The 19,438-nt window shown below is 39.2% G+C and overlaps 1 protein-coding gene across 3 annotated transcripts; it reads left to right on the forward strand.

Moving 5' to 3' along the window:
- The first annotated feature begins 3,850 nt into the window (after positions 1-3,850).
- On the forward strand, positions 3,851-17,465 carry PIGA (phosphatidylinositol glycan anchor biosynthesis class A). Of its 3 annotated transcripts, none has more exons than XM_004435144.2 (6): positions 3,851-3,895; positions 5,866-6,645; positions 10,795-10,927; positions 11,690-11,822; positions 11,977-12,183; positions 15,115-17,465. In XM_004435144.2, exons 2-6 carry the CDS (start codon positions 5,928-5,930, stop codon positions 15,379-15,381), a joined length of 1,458 nt encoding a protein of 485 aa, XP_004435201.1. In that variant the 5' UTR covers positions 3,851-3,895; positions 5,866-5,927; the 3' UTR covers positions 15,382-17,465. The 3 variants fall into 3 exon arrangements, with proteins under 3 accessions (XP_004435201.1, XP_087282519.1, XP_087282518.1); XM_087426393.1 differs by lacking the exon at positions 3,851-3,895 and adding an exon at positions 3,914-5,378; XM_087426392.1 differs by lacking the exon at positions 3,851-3,895 and adding an exon at positions 3,914-4,498.
- The last annotated feature ends 1,973 nt before the right edge of the window (positions 17,466-19,438 follow it).

Consider the following 19,438-nt stretch of genomic DNA (forward strand, 5'->3'; position numbering starts at 1 on the left):
TAAATAATTATTTAATAAATAATGAAGTATTGCATTGATTTTGTGACCGGTGAATGGAAATTCATCTGCTGCTGGAATGCCCAAGATGAACTCACATTCTCCAGAGCCTCTCTCCAGGTGGCTTTTCATCATTTGATATCTTGCCTGAGCTGCTTTACAGCATAGCCATTGGCTTTCAAAAGGAAAGAGTCCAATAGGACATGCCCCAGTGCATAGGCATTAAGCTTCTGCTGCATCTCATTTACTGATGTCCCATTGGCCAAGCAAGTCACATGGCCAAGCCCAGAATCAATGTGGGAGGGGATTAGACAAGAGTTCGAATATTGGAAAGCGGTTTATTGAAGGCCGCTTGTAACAGTTTCCCACAAGGCTGGTTCCTGTCTCTAGCCACACGTGGAGCCCTGTTAGTCTCTATTATTCTACAAGAGCTGAACCCTGGTTCTTGTCTTCCTGCTTCCACATAGAGTCCAGGACCTATGTGGCTTTGGTTTGATTACCATTTTGAATTTTAGTTCTGTTTCTGATACATGGAAATGTTTATGTTTTTCTTTTTTTAATCACAGCTCTAACATTTTAATTTTCTCATTTATATTCTATCTCATTTTTCTATTTGAAGGAGAATGAGGAGTGAGGAGTCTCATAATATTAACTGAAAATGTCATCTTGGCTAGAAGTCTCGCTCAACATCAAGTCCATTTTTCTTAGTAGGATCCTCCACCAGTTTGCTCCATCCTTCACTGGAAATGCCACCCTTCTCCCGTCTGAACCCTTTCTGTTCTCCTCCCCTGTGTAACTGCACAACAGTGTTCACTGGACAGTCGGCACCTGTCTCTGTACCTTGTTCACATTGTTCTTGGAATGATCTTGCTCCCAACAGTTGCTTGGGCACCCTGTACTTCTACTAGCTAAATGCTGGCAGCCAGAAATACTCTTTCCCTCTGAACTCACAGTATTTTTCTTGTATTTCTTTTAAGGCACTTATCACTTCCTACCTTTTATCATAGGTATTTACATATGCCTTAATTCTGTCTTGGTTCCTTGGGGGTAAAGCTCATGCCAGATTTTCCCTGTCTCATGCCATATACATAGATAGCAAGTTCTCAATACAACTGCATTGCCTTTCCACTCCAAAATTATCCAAGGGAGCTAATTTTTATACGAACTTGCAAAGAGCTGAATTTCCAGGGAAGGTGATATCCACATTTATTTTACACCTTCTCCATTTATAGGACATTCTATACTACAACTGGTACTGATTGCCCTCATATTTTACTAAGTATAATCAGAATACAGCATGTGTAAGTATTTTACTCTAATTCTAGTGGTTTCTAAGAAAATTTTCTAAAGGCATACCTTGATTCCATACATTTAGGCAGAACACTATAATTAGAATTATCCCCAGATTTATAGCTTAATCCTGCTGCTACAAATTTCTTTTGATTTTTAGAAAATAGCCTTACATGGAGACCTTTGCTTAAAGTTTCATTGACTATAAATGGAGTTTCGTATCCATGTGAGATTGTGAGCCATGTGCAGAATCATGATTTATTTGCCTTTTAATGGACAGTGCCTAGGTCCAAGACTGGAGCGTGTTCAATGTTTTCAGACTTTGTTGGAACCACCTGCAGTTGTCTCAACCCCCTGCTCCACAGAGACTCAGCAACAGTGTGCCTTTATTAGTAACTATTTATAAAGGTCAGTTTATTCTACAATATTTAAAACACAAAGAGCCTTTCAAGAAAAGTGGATTGCTTTTTACTATTGGTAAAAAGGTATATAAAAGCTAGGAAAGATAAAAGCTTTTAAAACATAGGGACTATATTTAATATTCCTTGTGCTCCCCACAAAGCCTTTTACAGAGTAGTCACTCAGTAAATGTTTGACGATAAAGAGAGAAAATATTTGTTCTGTTTTGAAAAAAAATCACAACTCCTTTGAAGGAGTATTGGCATCAGGATCTTAGAAGATTCACAGTAGAATTTCAAATGTGTACTGTGATCAGAACTATGGCAGCCCAAACCAGGGGCTCAATAAATCAGGCTTAAACCTCATTTATACATTCCAGGATTTCTACCCACACTCTTTGTCTTAAAACCTATTGCAAAAATGAAAAGGAGACCAAAGCCACACTGTACCATCTGGTAGTGTTGGTGTTATCTGTGAAACCAACTGGAAATTATTGATCTTCAATAAGTATCCTTGAGTCTTCATCACCTTTATTCTCTGACGTTCCATATCAACACAGGGCAGAGAATCTATTCCATCTTGAGCCTTACTCATTATTTAAACTCATTATACATTTCAAATCCTACAACCAAAATGCTCTTTGAATTATACCATTGCACTGTAATTTTTATAAGGTACACTCCATGAAATATTTTCAATTCATTTTATTGGGTATATAATATGTGTCAGGGACTGTGCTGGAATTGAATAAAGAAATACATTAATACAACTAAAACTTATTCAGTGTCTATTACCAGGACAGACCCTGCCTTAGCTTACTATCTGGCCTGGAAGGCAGACACTTAAGCAAATACAATTGCCAACTTTCAGAAAGAAGTCCATGTGAGATCCCAAAAAGACACAAGTCTTCAAGGATCAGGTTGAGGAGGAAGGTGGATGGCAGCCAGGCAGACAACTTGAATATCACCTGATAAATGCTATACCAGCATATGGCCAAAGTACTATCAAAATACAAAAGAGGGAGGATTTAATTCTCTCTGGAGGTTTGGGGAGGGCATTAGAAAGGAGCTGAAATTTTCAGGGATGAATAGGCTTTCCACAGGCTTAAAACGGGTGCTGGTGATGGTGCTCAGGAAAGCATTTGTTTTCTAAAGTGTATGCATGGCAGGGCTGGGGAACTCCAAGTACTAACTGTGAGAGGTGGATGACCATTAGACCACCCCCACTGACTCATTAGCCTCCCGGCCAAGCACCACCACAGCCACTGAACCAGTTTGAGTGGGAGTTGCTATTTCAGGCCAGACCTCAGATTTTTTTCTCCAGAGTGTAGGGTTGCCAGACAAAATACAAGATGCCCAGTTAAATTTGAATTTCAGATAAACGGCGAATAATTTTTTAGCAACATCTCCAATATCTGGGACATATATATATATATAAAAGATCATTTGTTTATCTGAAATTAAATTTTTTAAAAAATTTGATTTGATTTGACTTTTTATTTGTGTATCTTTATTTGCTACACAACGCAACCCTACCAGAGTGTAAGAACCAGCACGGTTCCGCTGTGGCACAATCACAAACAAAACGCCACTATGACCTCGGTTGTCTGTAGCCTTCCCACCCAATCGAAAGCCAGAGAGAACAGGCTTCCAGAAAAGAGACGCTGTCACTAGGCAACCAAGGCGCGGACCCAGCCGACAGTCCGCAGGCTCCAGGCTTAGAAGCGCGGTGCATTTTGGGAGTGAGTTTTCTAAGTTCAGATTCGCCTCCAAAGGCCACCAGACTACAACTCCCAGCAGCGCTAAAGGGTCGCTGCGAGGCACGCAGGGAATTCTGGCTTTACCCTGCGGAAGGGTCCTAGTCGGCTGCTTATGTAACAAGAGACCAGGGCCAATTTTTAGAGAAACGTGACATTGGGAATTCATATAAAAAGTTAAACCTAAGATTACTACTTTCAATACAGGGAAAACAAGTCTTCCGGAACATCGCGGAAACACGTGCATGCGCGCGGTTACGTTACATCCTGCGCTGGAAGGGTGGAGACTGAGCGTCGCTCCTTGCACGTGACCCCAGCGCCTCTTTGTGATTGGCTGCCTCGGGGGCGCGGCGCTCAGGCGCGGACGCCTCAGATTGGTGTTTCGGGGCATTGGGGTGGGTCTCTGGCTGCAGCCGCGGGAGGTCCGGACACTGGCGGCCATGGAACTCGCCGGTAAGTGCGCGTCTGACCTCCCTGGGCTGGCACTCTCGACCGTTTCCGGATGGGACTGGGCTGCTCCCCTGGGAGCGTGGCCGGCGATGGAGGGGGCGAAGCCGACCAGGCTTGAGGCTCGGAAATCGAGGTCGAGGGTCCCCGGAGTCGAGTGGGGCTGAGTGCACTGGGGCGGCCGCGCCGGAGCCGGTTCCGCGGAAGCTCAGGCGGGCGGGGCGAAGGGCTCCGGGACCCCGGTCTCAGACCCTTCCCCGCTCTCTGGCCATTTTTCTCCCTCTGGGCCTGGCGAGACGCTGCCTGACACCGGCGGGGTCGCTGACTGAGCGGGGTCGTCCCTTCCTTGGCCCTGGCGCTCCCCGGCGACCTCTGAGTGAGTGAAGCCGGCGCAGTGCCCAGGAGGTGGTTGGAAGCAGCGTCTTGACCCCACGCCCCCGCCGGGAGCTTCTGGGTCCTCGGGAGCCTCTGCTGCTAATGACTGCCCAGGGATTCTTTGGCCATCGTCGAGAATTTTATGGCCATCTCGCGTTGGCACACTTAAGTGGCTGTGTGGGGACCTTGGACAAATCACTCAACTTGCCTGGCTTCTCATTTGCAAAATAGGAGGTATTCATTAGATCTCCAAGCCTCTCTTCAAAGTCTAAGATTCTGTGATTGTGCTGTTTGTTGAGGTTTTACGCCATAAAGGTGTTAGGCGTGATAACCTGATGGAAGTAGGCAGACTCCTCATAGAACATTGCAGGTTAATGACAAAACTTGAAATGATCTCGTTTCGTTCTTTACTCACTGTTTTCGTTATCATTCATGTTTTTAAATTGAATGGAACTGGAAATTCGGGTTTAGCTGACCAACCACAGTGAGAAAATGTTAGTGAAGCCACTTAAAAGTCCAAACTTGGAGAGTTTCAATGTTTGGTAATATTGAATCTTAATTAGTAAATTCAGGTCAACAAACACTTGCGGAGTATTTCTGAGAACATATTTAAAATATAGATGAATTTGTTGGAGAGAATCGATAGTTAAGACTTTGCATATGCAGTTAATTGGCATTTTCTGAGTTTGCAGGTGAAATCGGAAACTCAGACTTTTAGGATGACTTCTCGTTGTATGGTCGAGTTTCTGGAGGCGAGGAAATCTCATTTGTAAAGCTGAGGAAGACTTTCACTAGCTTTCCAAGACTCTCTTTAGCTGTAAAAGTCTTAAGAATCTGTAGTAGTCCTGAATATTGAGTGGGCATTTTTGCTGATAAGGATCTAGGGGACCCCTGAGATAAACATTTCCTACTTTAGATGTGGAAAATGGCCCCAGATCCAGCCCATCTCTAGTTTAGTCTTTATCTTCAGGCTCCAGACTGAAAGGAGGAACACTCATGGAGGAGAGGCCTGCATAACTGAAGGAAAGGTTAAGAAAATGAAGAGAGCAGTTCGATTCTCTCCATCCTTGAATAAGGATGGAGAAACTGTGGATGTCTGGAGCATGTACTGCAGGTGACACTTGAAAAAGCTACTCTCAGAAAGACAGTTCTCGTTCCAAGTATATTTTAGTGTAAACCACAAAATTAATACTGGCAGAACTTTATGAGATTCATTGAATGAGTGGCTAAGCTCTAGAGTGGGGTTGGCAAACTTTTTTGGTGAAGAGCTGTATATTTAATTATTGGAATAAACTGGTTTGTTAGAATGGGAAGTTATATACTGTGGTGTAACAAACATTTTTTTTTTTAAAGTATGTGTATCAGTATTTTTAAAGCAAAATTAAGATATAAGGACATTGTGGAATCTAGTTTTGTTGTATGCCACAGTAAATGCTAAGCAAGTAAATGTCAAATGAGTAAGTTTGTTATATACTTTGTTTTCTTTCTAGGGGAAAAGCTAGCAAATTTACATTAACATTAGAATAGTATTTGTATCTGGATTTGGACTATGGAATGTATTTTGTCTCTGAGCTGAGATCCCATTTTACTCTCTTTTTCAGGTACTAGACGACACGTATCTTAACTGGGTTGCTCTGAGGACTAATGCCTAAACCATCTCAGCATGGCCTATAGAGGAGGAGACGGGCATGGCCAGCCTCCCTCAGCTGCGCTCTCCCGTGTTAGCCCTGGAAGTCTTTCCACATGTAGAACCCATACCCATAATATATGCATGGTGTCAGACTTTTTCTATCCGAATATGGGAGGTGTGGAAAGCCACATTTACCAGCTCTCTCAGTGCCTGATTGAAAGAGGGCACAAGGTCATAATTGTCACCCATGCTTATGGAAACCGAAAAGGCATCCGTTACCTCACTAATGGCCTCAAAGTCTATTACTTGCCTCTGAAAGTCATGTACAACCAATCTACAGCCACGACCCTCTTTCACAGTCTGCCATTGCTCAGGTACATATTTGTTCGGGAGAGAGTCACGATAATCCATTCACATAGTTCTTTTTCTGCCATGGCCCATGATGCCCTCTTCCACGCCAAGACAATGGGGCTCCAGACAGTCTTCACGGACCATTCCCTTTTTGGATTTGCAGATGTCAGCTCGGTGCTTACAAACAAGCTTCTAACTGTGTCTCTTTGTGATACAAACCACATAATTTGTGTCTCTTATACTAGTAAGGAAAACACTGTGCTAAGAGCAGCACTGAATCCTGAAATAGTGTCCGTCATTCCTAATGCTGTAGATCCTACTGACTTCACTCCAGACCCATTTAGAAGGCATGATAGTATAATAACTATTGTTGTTGTCAGCAGACTTGTTTACAGAAAAGGTAATGAAATGATAGCTACAATTGCACTGCACAGACTTTTTTTTTCTTGTAGAAAGCTGTTGAATACTTGTATATAATGATTGTTTGGCTTTTCATTTTGTTTTATGGTTTTATAACTACTTCTGTGTTAAATATAGCAAAGAAAGGTCTAATATTGTTTCATACATCCAAAAAGAAATTTTTGGAACAGTGGTAAATGCTGCCCCCCCAACCTTTACTGTCTTAATAGTAGTTAAAAATAAAAACAACCTGATGCTGTTTAATAGGTCAGATCTTTTTAAAAGTTAAAATAGCCCTGCACATGCAGTAAGAAGTATAGGGCCAAGCTCCCCACGTAGCCCTTTTCTTTCTGGTTGCAAAAGTAATGTCTTTTCAGTGCAGATATTTTGAAAACTAAGAAAAGCACAAAGGTGAAAACTAAAATCAGCTGTAACTATACTATTCAGGGGTAACCCTAATGCATATTTTGATTTATAGCTTTCCTGTCTTTTTTATGCAATACTCAAAATCAGTGAGCTTGTCCCCCACATTACTGTTTTGTAGCTTGCTTGTTTCATTTAATCATAGATAAGACATTAATAACATATTGGCAGGTAAGTGATGAAGGAAGGCGGATTAGACAGCCCAGAGGCCAATCCTGGGTCTATCCCTTTGTGTGATTGAGGACAAGCTACTTAACATCTCTGAGTCTCAGTTTTTTCATTTGTGTAATTTTGGCAGCAATGGGAATCTTGTGAGGGTTCTGTGATGATTCCTATAAAGTACTTAGCCCAGTTTGTACTTGATAACTGTCTGCTGTTATCAAGGAGGATTTTTTTAGTGCCTTTGCAGCACGTAATGGACACTGCAGTAGAATTTGTAGAGCCTCATTTACTAAAAGCTTGAGACAGTCTGGTTATTCAAAACATAAATGGTCTTCTGGATGGTATTTGAAAACCTGTCCAGTAATCAAAATTGTCACTTAAAATGGGGAATCATTAAAAAGATAATATATACTCCACCTTAAATATTTGAATTTAACTCAAAATATTATTAACATGCGCTGAATTGCCAATAGTTTGATGTAGGCCTGCAGGCTTAAGAGTACTGGTCCACTGATTTGAGCTGCATTGTCTTGCCTGAACAATCACCTTCAAAAAACGTAATTTATAGTTACCAATTTGGGTTTCTTTTAAGTGGGATGAGAACCTAAAGGCGTATGAAGTAACATGCTGCTGGATTTTTAATTTGCTTTTGATTTTATACAGTGGTTCAGGATACCCCCTAATCTGACAAGAGCTTTTTTTCTGTGACTTTCCTTTATTGAATTTTTCAAACCATTCAGCTTAGTTTCATAGAAACTCATTTTGTCAGTTGATGTGCTGTTTAATTAAATTACCCAATACAATAACAAGTGTAGCTGGCATCAGACAGATTTGTGGAGAAACGCAGCAGATCCTTGGTAAGGATGAAGCTCAGTGGTGGGATTAGAAGTGTACTAGAGAGTCGCCTAAAATCCAGATGGGGTCATACGTGTGGTTTACGTTTGGAATGGAGAGCCTTGGTTGACCCGGCAGTCCACTTAAGTGGAGGTTGGTGAGAAAACTGCCACTGAACTGCATTTTCTGAGGTGAAGGCAGTGATGTGCTTTCATTCTTTAATCAAGAAGATGCGAGTGGACCAGCCTTCTATTCTGAATCCCTCTTGGGATATTGGTGATTGTTTGTTGTAACTTGGAAAATGTACCTAATTTGTTTTTTAATCAAATATTTTACCTTTGTGAGATAGCTAGCTAAGAAAGTGTATAATGCATGTATGGTGGAGGATTAGAGAAAAATTAACAATTTGTACAAAGATTAAACCTGTTAACCCTTACTTTACTAATTATGGTATTTTAACCAGCTGAGCTAACCACCAACAGAATGAAGGTATGGCCTTTCCTTTTCTCAGTTCAATAAGTTAACAAATATTTATTGAACCCTCTCGGTATGTCAGGCACCGTGCAAAAAGTAACATTCTGAGAAGGAACGGCCACATCTGTAGCCCAAAAGTGAATAGCAGTACTAATGGTCCATTAATTATTAACAAATTAATTTCATTAGGAAGCATTCGTTTGGACCAGTATCAAAGGCCCTTTGGAATGTATTAAGTGGGAGAGAGGATAAATTAAAATTCTTATTGCCCAGATTTGCTGGCTGGCTTCCTCCCTCCTCTCAAGCTGGTTTTGCTCTCAGTCAGGGTTTCACAGTGCTGTGCGTGGGCAGGCACGCCTCACTTCTTGCTATAGTGGTAATGACAATTACATTTATATTCTGCAGTTGATAAAGCCTGTGCATGGTACAGTACCTCACTTGACCCTCCCAACAACTGTAGGGTAGATGTTATCTGCATGTAACAGACAAAGAAACTGAGTCTCAGAGAGGGTAAGTAACTCTCCCAGGTTACACAGTAAGTAACAGATGACAAACATGAGTTCAGCTCTTCTTGAGTTCAAGTCTCCTGTTCCCTCCACCCCTGGACCAGCCCCCATTATCCTAGGTATAGCTTCCGAAGACTTTAAAATATTGTTCGACTGAGCTTTAAAAGTAGTTCAAATAAGGAGTTTTCCTTGTCCATTTTGGGTGAATATGGCAATTGAAAGTCCTTTTGTATGTTCCATTGTGTTAGACTCTTAGAGGCACCAGAACATTTTTTATTGTGGGGAAATAACCCTTTACGTTTAGAATAATATATATCATTGATAATATTAATCAGTTCCATTTCTTATAAGATAGTTGTCAGGATTAAATGACATAATGCATTTAAAATACATTGTCTGACGTAGTACTCAGTAAATGTTAGCTATTATCAGCAATTATGATTATTACCCTATATGTGTTGTTTTTTTCATTTGAAGAATGGGTTCTTAACCATTGTATTAGAAGGGAGAGCGAGAAGGAGAGAGGGGAAAGAAAGAAAAGGAAAGGGTTATAGGCTAAGTGTTAAAAGTCATTAAGCCACCTTCTAGTTTATGTAGAAATCCAAATGATGGTTTTGGTAATGGACTTGAAACAGAGATAGCTAAGATTTTAATGAGAAGCTTTCATAATTCAGAAAAGCCACATGTGAATGTATTTTTTGCTGATGTAATTATATTTTGAATATACTAGCAGAGTTTACTTAATAAATCCTACTTTAGATTATTTAATAAAAATGATCTTATATATATTATTTCCCCCACCATCTTTTTTGTAATTGATCTGCCTGTATTTGGGAAGATTGATAGAAGTGCAATTCTTGTGTATGTGTGTGTGTGTATGCCTTTCTTAAATTAATAAACTTAACTGTAACTGGGTTATTTTACATTTACTTTATATTACCTGAGGTTATATTTACATAGTATGAGAAAAGTGTTTCATTTAAAAAAAAAAGGAAGCAAGATGCATCCCTTTGTGGACTGTAATGATCTGGCAATTGAGGTCCTGCCACCTTCATTTACTCTCATTCAGGGGAAGTGGGCTAGAGCAGGTTTGGATGGACTATGCTTTTAAATTTTGCTAATACCATAGTGTTCACTGCAGAATCCTCTGTACAAACTGCATTCTGAACAAACTGGAGGCAGCAGTTACACTTTGTTGCTTAGCCCTTTCCTGTGGCAGGAAGTGGAATCATAGGCGGGTAGAATTTTATAGCTGCAAGAGACCTTGGACTTTAGGTACGTAGGTCTCTTTATTTTCTCTATCAGGAAACTTTCCCATGATCAAAGAGCCTCGTAAAAATGGCTGGGACAAGCCCTACATCTCCAGTCAGCTCTGCTGTCCTGCTTTGTAGAAACCTGTAACTCAAATGTTAGGTACCTCAAATACCTTTTAAAAGTAGGCCATGCGTAAACACAAGTGAATAACTTAAAGAACGTTATGTTGAAATGCAACAGAATAGTCCACGTATTGGGCGTGTGGAAGGTAACGATGGATGTCAATGTATATCTCTTCAAGAATTGCCACTTTGGGGGACCACTGGAATTTTGTGAATGAGTTCACCCTCCCAGGAAAGGTTTAAGAGAATGAATTTCTGTACTTAATGAGGGCATAGCTAATACTTTTCAAGGTGAGTGGATTCTCAGTAGTTCTGACGAACTGTTTTGTTTGAATATTAATATCTCCAATCTTCAACTTTATTTTATATTTTCAGGGACCGATTTGCTTAGTGGTATAATACCTGAACTCTGTCAGAAATATCCAGATTTAAATTTCATAATTGGAGGAGAGGGACCAAAGAGAATCATTTTGGAGGAAGTACGAGAAAGATACCAGCTACATGACAGGTATTGATGGATTCCATATTGTCTTGGGTGAGAAAAATATCAATTACCTAAATTTGGTTTTGGCTACGTGCCTGTCTTAAGTGGGCTGCTGTTTCTACATGTACTTGACGTAAAAATGTAGTGCAAGCCCTTTTTAAAATAAAATTTGTATAAAATGGGAAACCCTAGGTAAAGAATTCACAATTTTATTTTTTCCGTTAGCTCAATATTATTTGACTTTAGAGGGCAGTGGTTGGAGGCACCCTGAAAAGCACAAAAGAATAACCACTTTGATTGGAAATGTTTGCAGATTTTCAAGCCATACTGAGTTGAGATTTAAATAGCATGGCCTGAGTCATGTAAATTGCTGTGCACATACAGATTGGAACATTTTTCTTCCTCAGTAACTTAGACCACATGCGAGGAGCGTGTTTGTGAAGCATCAATTTATAAGGGGCATTTTCCTGTTTAGAAATGATAGTAAACATCTACTCATCAAAGTGTATTAATATTTTCATTAAATGCAGACTGATTTTGGAGAAGAGGAAATTTGATATGTGACAAAAATTAGAAATATGTTTAGCTATATGGGTTTTAACCAAACAGCTCTATAAGACTGTTCTTTTAGATTGGAGTTTAGTGATATTAATCTTTTGAAGTGGAAAACATTAGAACCAGTAAGAATATTAAGTATAATATGAGTAGCACATTTGGCTTATAAATTATATTTCTTTTGTAGCATGATTTTCACTCCTGTCTTTCTTCTCTCATTTCTAAAATCAGAGTGCGTCTCTTGGGAGCCTTAGAACACAAGGATGTTAGAAATGTCTTAGTTCAAGGACATATTTTTCTTAATACTTCCCTTACTGAAGCATTCTGCATGGCAATTGTGGAAGCAGCCAGTTGTGGTTTACAGGTAAAAAGCTTTGAGGGCTTACACTGTTGGGGTTTCTGTACTTGTATTTTGAAAAATAATCAGACACATTCTATAATAATTTTTTAAGTTGGTTTGGCTTATTTTCCTGAGATATGAATTATGATGGATCATATGTTCTTTTTTTCTTTTTAAGGTTGTAAGTACCAGGGTAGGTGGAATTCCTGAAGTACTTCCAGAAAATCTTATTATTTTATGTGAGCCTTCTGTAAAATCTTTGTGTGAAGGATTGGAAAAAGCTATTTCCCAACTGAAGTCAGGAGCATTGCTGGCTCCAGAAGATATCCATAACATTGTAAAGACTTTTTACACCTGGAGGAATGTTGCGGAGAGAACTGAAAAAGTATGTCATATGCTAAGAAAAGGGTATTTGAAGATTGTGTCTGAATTCTTCCTTGATGTTTCATGTACACGTTTGCTTTGTCTTATATAGATTTACCATTTCTTTTCTATTGCTTAAGTTTATGAAGCCTCTTCCAAGTGAAAAGAAATGAACTGTGTATTACTTTGGGTATATGCTAGGCTGAGTTTATAGTCACATCATTGTGTTTTGACATCTGAAAGTAGTGGTGCAGTCTAGACTTTTCATTAAACTGGACATAAGGAAGTTACTAGAAATTTTCTAGAAGTCACAACAATTAGAGGCAAAACTGATATTAAAATCTACTCTTAGACATTTTCTTGAGGGTGTTTATAATTCTAAAGCATAAAAGTCTATTAGAAAATATATGCTTTTGCTTAGCCCGATCGCAGCAACTTTATAACTTGCAAATATTTAATTTAGGCTACTTCTAAAACTCTTACATCACTTGCCAGCTACTGCAATTTTCTACAGGAGAAGGATTTTTGCATCTTTTGGCTGATTGAGAACATAATAAGTTAGAATTCAAAATGCTCATGACAAATTTTAGAAATATGATTACACAAAAAAAAGCAGCAATAGAGAATTTCCAAAAGGACAAGTATAGGAAATAGATTAGTACCCTTAGATGGGAGAGTACAGTTATGGGAAATGCTTCGTGATTTCGCGTTAGGGACTTCATTTATTCTACTCGGTTTCATCCTTCTTTTAAGTACCTCTCGTTATTTCATCTGCCTCTTGCCTCTTCTCACCACCTAACAAGCTGGATGGAAAGAAACACTCTGCTTCTTAGCCTGTAGAAATTGTGAACCAGAAAGACAATCAGTTGGGAGCATGGGGCAGATAGTAGTTTAGACTAGTGCTTTATACTGTCAATGTATTCAGTAGAGCAGCTAGTTTCTAGCCTGAAGTAGAGAGCAAGCTGGAGCTGAGTAAGCAGACTAGCTCTTTACTGTAAGGCTTTCCTCTTTGGTTTAAATTGTAAATTCCCGTACATAAGATGAACCCACATTTGTATATAAGTGCAAAAAAGCTCTTATCTCTAAAAGTCGTCATATACAATACCTTTGATATCTAAGTTAACAGTCAAACAGTTTTGACTGAAATATCTCTGAGACACTCTCACCTAGAAGTTTTACAGTATCTCCACCCATATAAAAAAACTACTTTTCCTTGTTTTCCTATGGAAGTTGGAGTGTAGCATTGATTACCTGCTGGGAGTGCCTGTCAGAATTGCCCAGGTAGCCTTTTCAGGATTTGTTCATTTCATCTTCCTGTCCCCCTGCCTCCCCAGCCACTCCCCAGATTCTAATATGACCCTTTCAGAGCAGAGGTGGAATTTGGGAATGGTTGGCAAATATTTGGCTAGATGGGTTTTTTTCAGTGATACCCACCCTGATTGAGAACCACAGCTCTGTAAGCTGTGATTTCACCTTCTTGATCAACATTATGTAAACCTCAGAAGTCTGAGCTACTGTACATAACAAGTTCAGGGGCAAAGAACTATGGTGACAATTTGTCAGCATATGTTAAAGGAGCTAATTAGGATTTTTTTTAAACCACAAATTTCCTTTTAGTTATGCACAAAGTAATAGTGAAACATCTGTGTTTTTTTCTATTTTATACTCTGGTGATTTATAGTATACATTCAGAAAAAAGTTAATCCTTGTCTATAATGGATTGTCATCCCTCTCATTCTCTTCACAGTAGTAAATTATTATTTTGTCATTTCAGATCATAAATGAATTGACCTAGAAATAAAGATGAACACACAGGTCAGCTTGTAGCTGCTCTTTTCATTCTACCTGTTCCATACAGGACATTTTGATCCTTTTCAACTCCTCCTTCTTAGTTTATGCTATTTAGAAAATTGATGAAGAAATGAAATTGGAATTCATGCTGGAAACATACATTTTCAGTTACAAACTGCCAGTCTCGGCGTAATTCTCAACATAATTCTGATTAAAATGTATTCCAAATGTCCTCAGGATAGAAGAGCTAGATGAAACCATCCTGTACCTTTCAAAGACCATTGACCTGTAGAACTTGCACTGCATGTTATAACTTTCTTGAGTTCAAAAGGAGATGGTTTACAGGTCTGATACATGAGAGAATGAGCACAAGTAGTGCTCAGATGCAATTAAAAAACATTAATGCTGGCCTATTTTGTGTTCGAAATAAGTATGTTTAAAGATCTTTGTTTTTTAATATTTCAGAGTTTATAGTGATTGGCAGTGCTTTAAAAAGCAAGCCACCTAGTATCAATTCTCAGCAATAAACTATTTTGTTTGCCATTATTTAACCTAGACCATCTACTAAAATTCTCCCTATCTCTTTCCCCTCCTTTTATTTGAAATCCATGGAATATTTCTGTATATTCTCACCATCTGTGCTCAGCACCACGGCCTCACGTGGCTGTAGAAAGAAGAGCCTCTCTGTACCCAGAAGCACACTAGGTTGTAACTCTGATTGTGGTTGCTGTCTGCCACATAGCGGCGAGAGCTTCTCAGCTGAGTCAAGGAATCTTAAAGGCCAGTCCTGCTTCGTGGAGTCACTGCTGAATTAGATATGGCCTCAACAGGGGGGACCCAAAAAGTGGTTCCAACTTCTCAGGACTTGGGAATTCTCATAGTTGGTTAAAATTTATGGTGATCCCCTAGGGGACAGGAGCCATGGCATATTCGTCTTTGTATCACACCGTGTCTAGTCTGGTGTTTTGTCTAAAATAGGGACTCCCTAAGTGTTGAATCAAGTGGCAGTGATTACTGAAATTAATTTAATTAGTCACATCATTACTGTAACAACAACAATGAAATGTAGGTGACTTCTGTTTACATCTATAACATTCCTGGTCTGTGCAGGTTGTTATTTATTGTGGGTCAGAGTGCTCATTCTTGGCCTGTCTCCTGCCAGGTATATGAGCGCGTGGCAGAAGAAGCTGTGTTACCGATGGACAAACGACTGGACAGACTCATCTCTCACTGCGGCCCAGTGACAGGCTGCATTTTTGCTTTGTTGGCTGTGTTCAACTTTCTCTTCCTCGTTTTACTGAGATGGATGACTCCAGATTCCATCATCGATGTTGCAATAGATGCCACAGGGCCAAAGAGTGCCTGGACTCATCAGCACTCTTACAGTAGAAAAGGGAGCAACAACAATGAGATGTCTAAAACCAGGTAGAAGAAAGCCTGGATTGTCAGATTTTAAACATTTGTAATAGTTCTGTTAAGACTATTGAAATTAACTCTACTTTTTTTTCTTTTTTTTTTTAAAAGTTAATTTAGTAAGTTATGCTACCTCTATATCATTCAATGTTTTATTTTGAGGAAAGATAAAAACTTATGCAATTCCTGAGTGTAGAAACTCCTTGCACTTATTTAAAATTTAGGAGAACATTTAAGCCACTCAGGTATGAAATTTTTCAGACTACTGAAATCCCTCTAGCAGAGATGTTTTAACATTATATTTTGGGAGCTTTGGGTGCTGAAGGGCCAAATGTTTTCTGGGCATTTTTTGGCCGATTTTAAATGTTCTACCATTAATTAGACATTCACCAGATGTTTACAAATTTTCTTTAGGAAAGTACAACAACTACGTGAACGATTTTAAGTCATGTTCATACACATTTATTAGACATTTAAGTCATGTTCTTAAAACATTTATTGGGTATACTCAGTAAATGTTGCATATAATCAGCAGGTTCCTTGAATAAAATGGTCCATCAGTTACTAGCATGTTTTAAGCACCTACTGCGTGTAGAACATTGAACTAGATCCTTCCTACCATTAAGGACCAGGGGCACATTCGCTCTTTGTCTATCACTCAAATGGTTCACTTCATTGTAGTCATAGTTGACATAAAATGGTAAAATATCCAACATGCCAAAAATGCTCATGCTTTTAATGCCAGGAAAAAGTTGCCGGCATATTCCAAGTACTTCTTTGATCCTCTTGTATGCATTCTCCTAGGTACAGCCTTCGTCTTCAGTTGTGTTTATGAAAGTACTTTTTGCTTTTGAAATACTAGGGACCGATATCACTGTTGACGATAGTGCAGAGAAACCCTCCACATCTTTCAGTACATAATTTAGTCCTCTGTAAAGGCCTTCGTGTTTTCCGAGCAGAATGTACGAGGTGTGCCATCTCAAAATCAGCTGCTACCCTATACCTTTGATAGAAGTCACTTCCCTTCACTTGTGGCCTAGCTGTCTGATAAGTATTGTCGGTGTGCAAAAGTCTTTACCCCAGAATGTTTTATTTATAGCAAACTGAGTCTGAAAATTTTAGAGAGACAGTCTCTTTGTGGATGGTTGTTGTTAACTGTAATTGTTGTTGCCCAGAGCCATGGGTTTTTAAACCCCACTTATCCACATGGTGTGTCTTACTAATTCTTTGAACTCCTTAGAATAAGTTTTTGTGATAAAGGACTGTGAAATCAAAAGAATGAGGCACTTGTGGGTGCACTAGATAGATTCCAGCAGTATTGTGATTCTGTACAGGATTTTTTTTTTAATGACAACATTCACAAAACTTCTTTTTAAAAAGTATCTTAATATGCCTGTTAACGGTTGCCACTGATATATAAGAAATATATTTGTGTTTTGTACTAAAACACAAATGCAAGAGTGCAATTTTTAAAATCTAGAAGTTAGGGGTTCTTTTGTTAAAAGAAAAATGGACTGACCCAAACCATTAAATCTTATTGGGATTTTTATGCATAGAAACTAACTTATTTAAATATGAAATAAACAGTGCCAGTATTCATGATAAGGTGAGAAACTATAAGATTTGGTTTTATTTGTTCTCTTCAGCAATTATTCAGCAATTTTTAAAGGAATACTACTGTTTTTTCTTATATTTTTGTTTCTTAGCATTATTTCACAATCATCATTTAATTATTAAATTGTCATTATTTCAGATGGAAATAAGATTTAAAGTTCTTGCGTGTAAAATATGTAATTTACAAATTTAAATTATTTTCCTTTTTTTTAAACAAATGGAAGTAAATTTGCTTGTTCTAGTAAATCTTAATTTTCAGGCTTCCAGGATACCTTAATTGTAACTGTCAGTGTTGCACTGGTCAATATGTGGAAACATATTGTTCTATCCTGTTACTTACATTTATTTGAAAGTGAACTTGCAGTGATGAGGAATTTATGAAAAAGATACTGTATTTCTTTTGCTGTTACAAAAAGTAGCACATGTAAAACTGATCTATGAAAACATGCTATATGTCCAAAAATAAAGACCAAAATGACATTTTGACGATTTTCTGAGTTTGTCTTGTTTTATGAACAGAAAATTATTTACTAGTTGAACAGTACTCCCCCCACCCCCCTCCCTCGCATGCTTTCTTTTTCAGGGCAATTCGATGGGTTGCTTGGTCTGTTAGTGAAACAGGAAATATCCTTCAGGTGATGAACTACTCTGTCATCTTTTCTTTCTAGAACACACTATTTTACTCGTGGACTAGCAGGTTCAATTGTGCCTTTGTTTCCTGATCCAAACAAGCCCTTGTTTTTCACTGCACTAGTTACCGCATGAGACAAATGAATGCATCTATAAACTATTGTGTATGTGAACTACATAATTATACTTTATGTCTTGCAAGCTATTTTAAGAGAAATTTGAATTTTGACTTTATTTACAGAAGCCCAGCTTCTCCCACCCCTTTTGTTGGAAGCAGTGGAAATCAGTCCACCTACATTGGTATGTTCTGATTTATCTTATACCAAAACTTATTTTTGGCAGTCAGCGGGTATCGCAGGTCTATGTTTACTTTTGTGTAGAATTTTTAAAGTCCTCTTTATCCTACTCTGCATTCCCCAAAGAATCTGACTAGATGTTGTTAAATTGTATAATCCTGTGGCTGGATTTTTGTATATGAAATTCTGAAAATGGAAGTTCTATACGGAATTTGACATATTCAGTACTTTGAGGAGTTGATTTTCCTTTATCCTATATCACTTGTCTTTGGCTCTTGCTCAGTAGTTCTCAACTAGATGTGGGCAGGGGGTGTGAAGAGGGTGGCGATTTTGCCTCCTAGGGGACATCTTGCAATGTCTGGACACATTTCTGGTTGTTATAACTGGATGAGAGTGGGGCATTGGCATGGAGTGGGTAGAAGTCAAGGATGCTGCTAAATATCCTACGCTGCTTTTGGACAGCCCCCCACAGCAAGGGATTATCTGGCCCAACATGTCAATAGTGCTGAGGCTGAGAAACCCTGTTGCTGTAGATGATTTCATCTCCTGTAAAAGATAATCCTGAGTAAGGTTACTTCAGTAGCCTTTTACGCCCATCTCAAAGGTAATGCTCAAATGCAGTAATGATGGTCTCTCAGAAATAGTATCTGAACCTTAAAAAAGTCAAGCTTCTCCTGGCCAACTTTTCTGGTATGTAAAACAGAAAGGACAGCCATGTTTTAAATGAAAATTAAGGCCAAAACAAGACAATAATGTTATAATACAATATACATCATGAGCTGACATGAGTAAATGATCGCTTTCTCAGAGTACAGTTGAAGAAAGAGACATGAAAAGAGCTAAAATAATTGTGTTCATCCATGTATTTTTGTACATTGGCACTCGACCAAGTAATCTGAGCTTGGTAAAGTAAATCCTGTATGTTAATATCTGTTCTTGAGAGTGGAGACAACACAAGATCTTTATGGTGCTATGATCCACTGAAATGATGCACTGTATATTCTTATGCATCAGCCTTTTAACAGAGTACAAGGAAACAGTTCTTATATAGGTAGTCATTCTAATTTGCCTGGGTGCTGGGAGAAGCTCCCATACGTTTGCATGAAGTGTTTGTTGAATAAGATTTATTTAGGGGCCGGCCCCGTGGCGTAGCGGTTAAGTGCGCGCGCTCTGCTGCTGGCGGCCCAGGTTCGGATCCCAGGCGTGCACCGACGCGCTTGTCAGGCCATGCTGTGGCGGTGTCCCATATAAAGTGGAGGAAGATGGGCACAGATGTTAGCCCAGGGCCAATCTTCCTCGGCAAAAAGAGGAGGGTTGGCAGATGTCAGCTCGGGGCTGATCTTCCCTACAAAAAAAAAAAAAAGATTTATTTAGGGGCGGGCCCAGTGGTGCAAGTGGTTAAGTGTGTGTGCTCCGCTGCAGTGGCCCGAGGTGCACGGGTTTGGATCCCAGGTGCGCACCGACTCACTGCTTGTTAAGCCATGCTGTGGCAGTGTCCCATATAAAGTAGAGGAAGATGGGCACGGATGTTAG

Source organism: Ceratotherium simum, chromosome X, assembly GCF_057802395.1.
Source record: "Ceratotherium simum simum isolate JZ-2026a chromosome X, ASM5780239v1, whole genome shotgun sequence".
Classification (NCBI taxonomy): domain Eukaryota; kingdom Metazoa; phylum Chordata; class Mammalia; order Perissodactyla; family Rhinocerotidae; genus Ceratotherium; species Ceratotherium simum.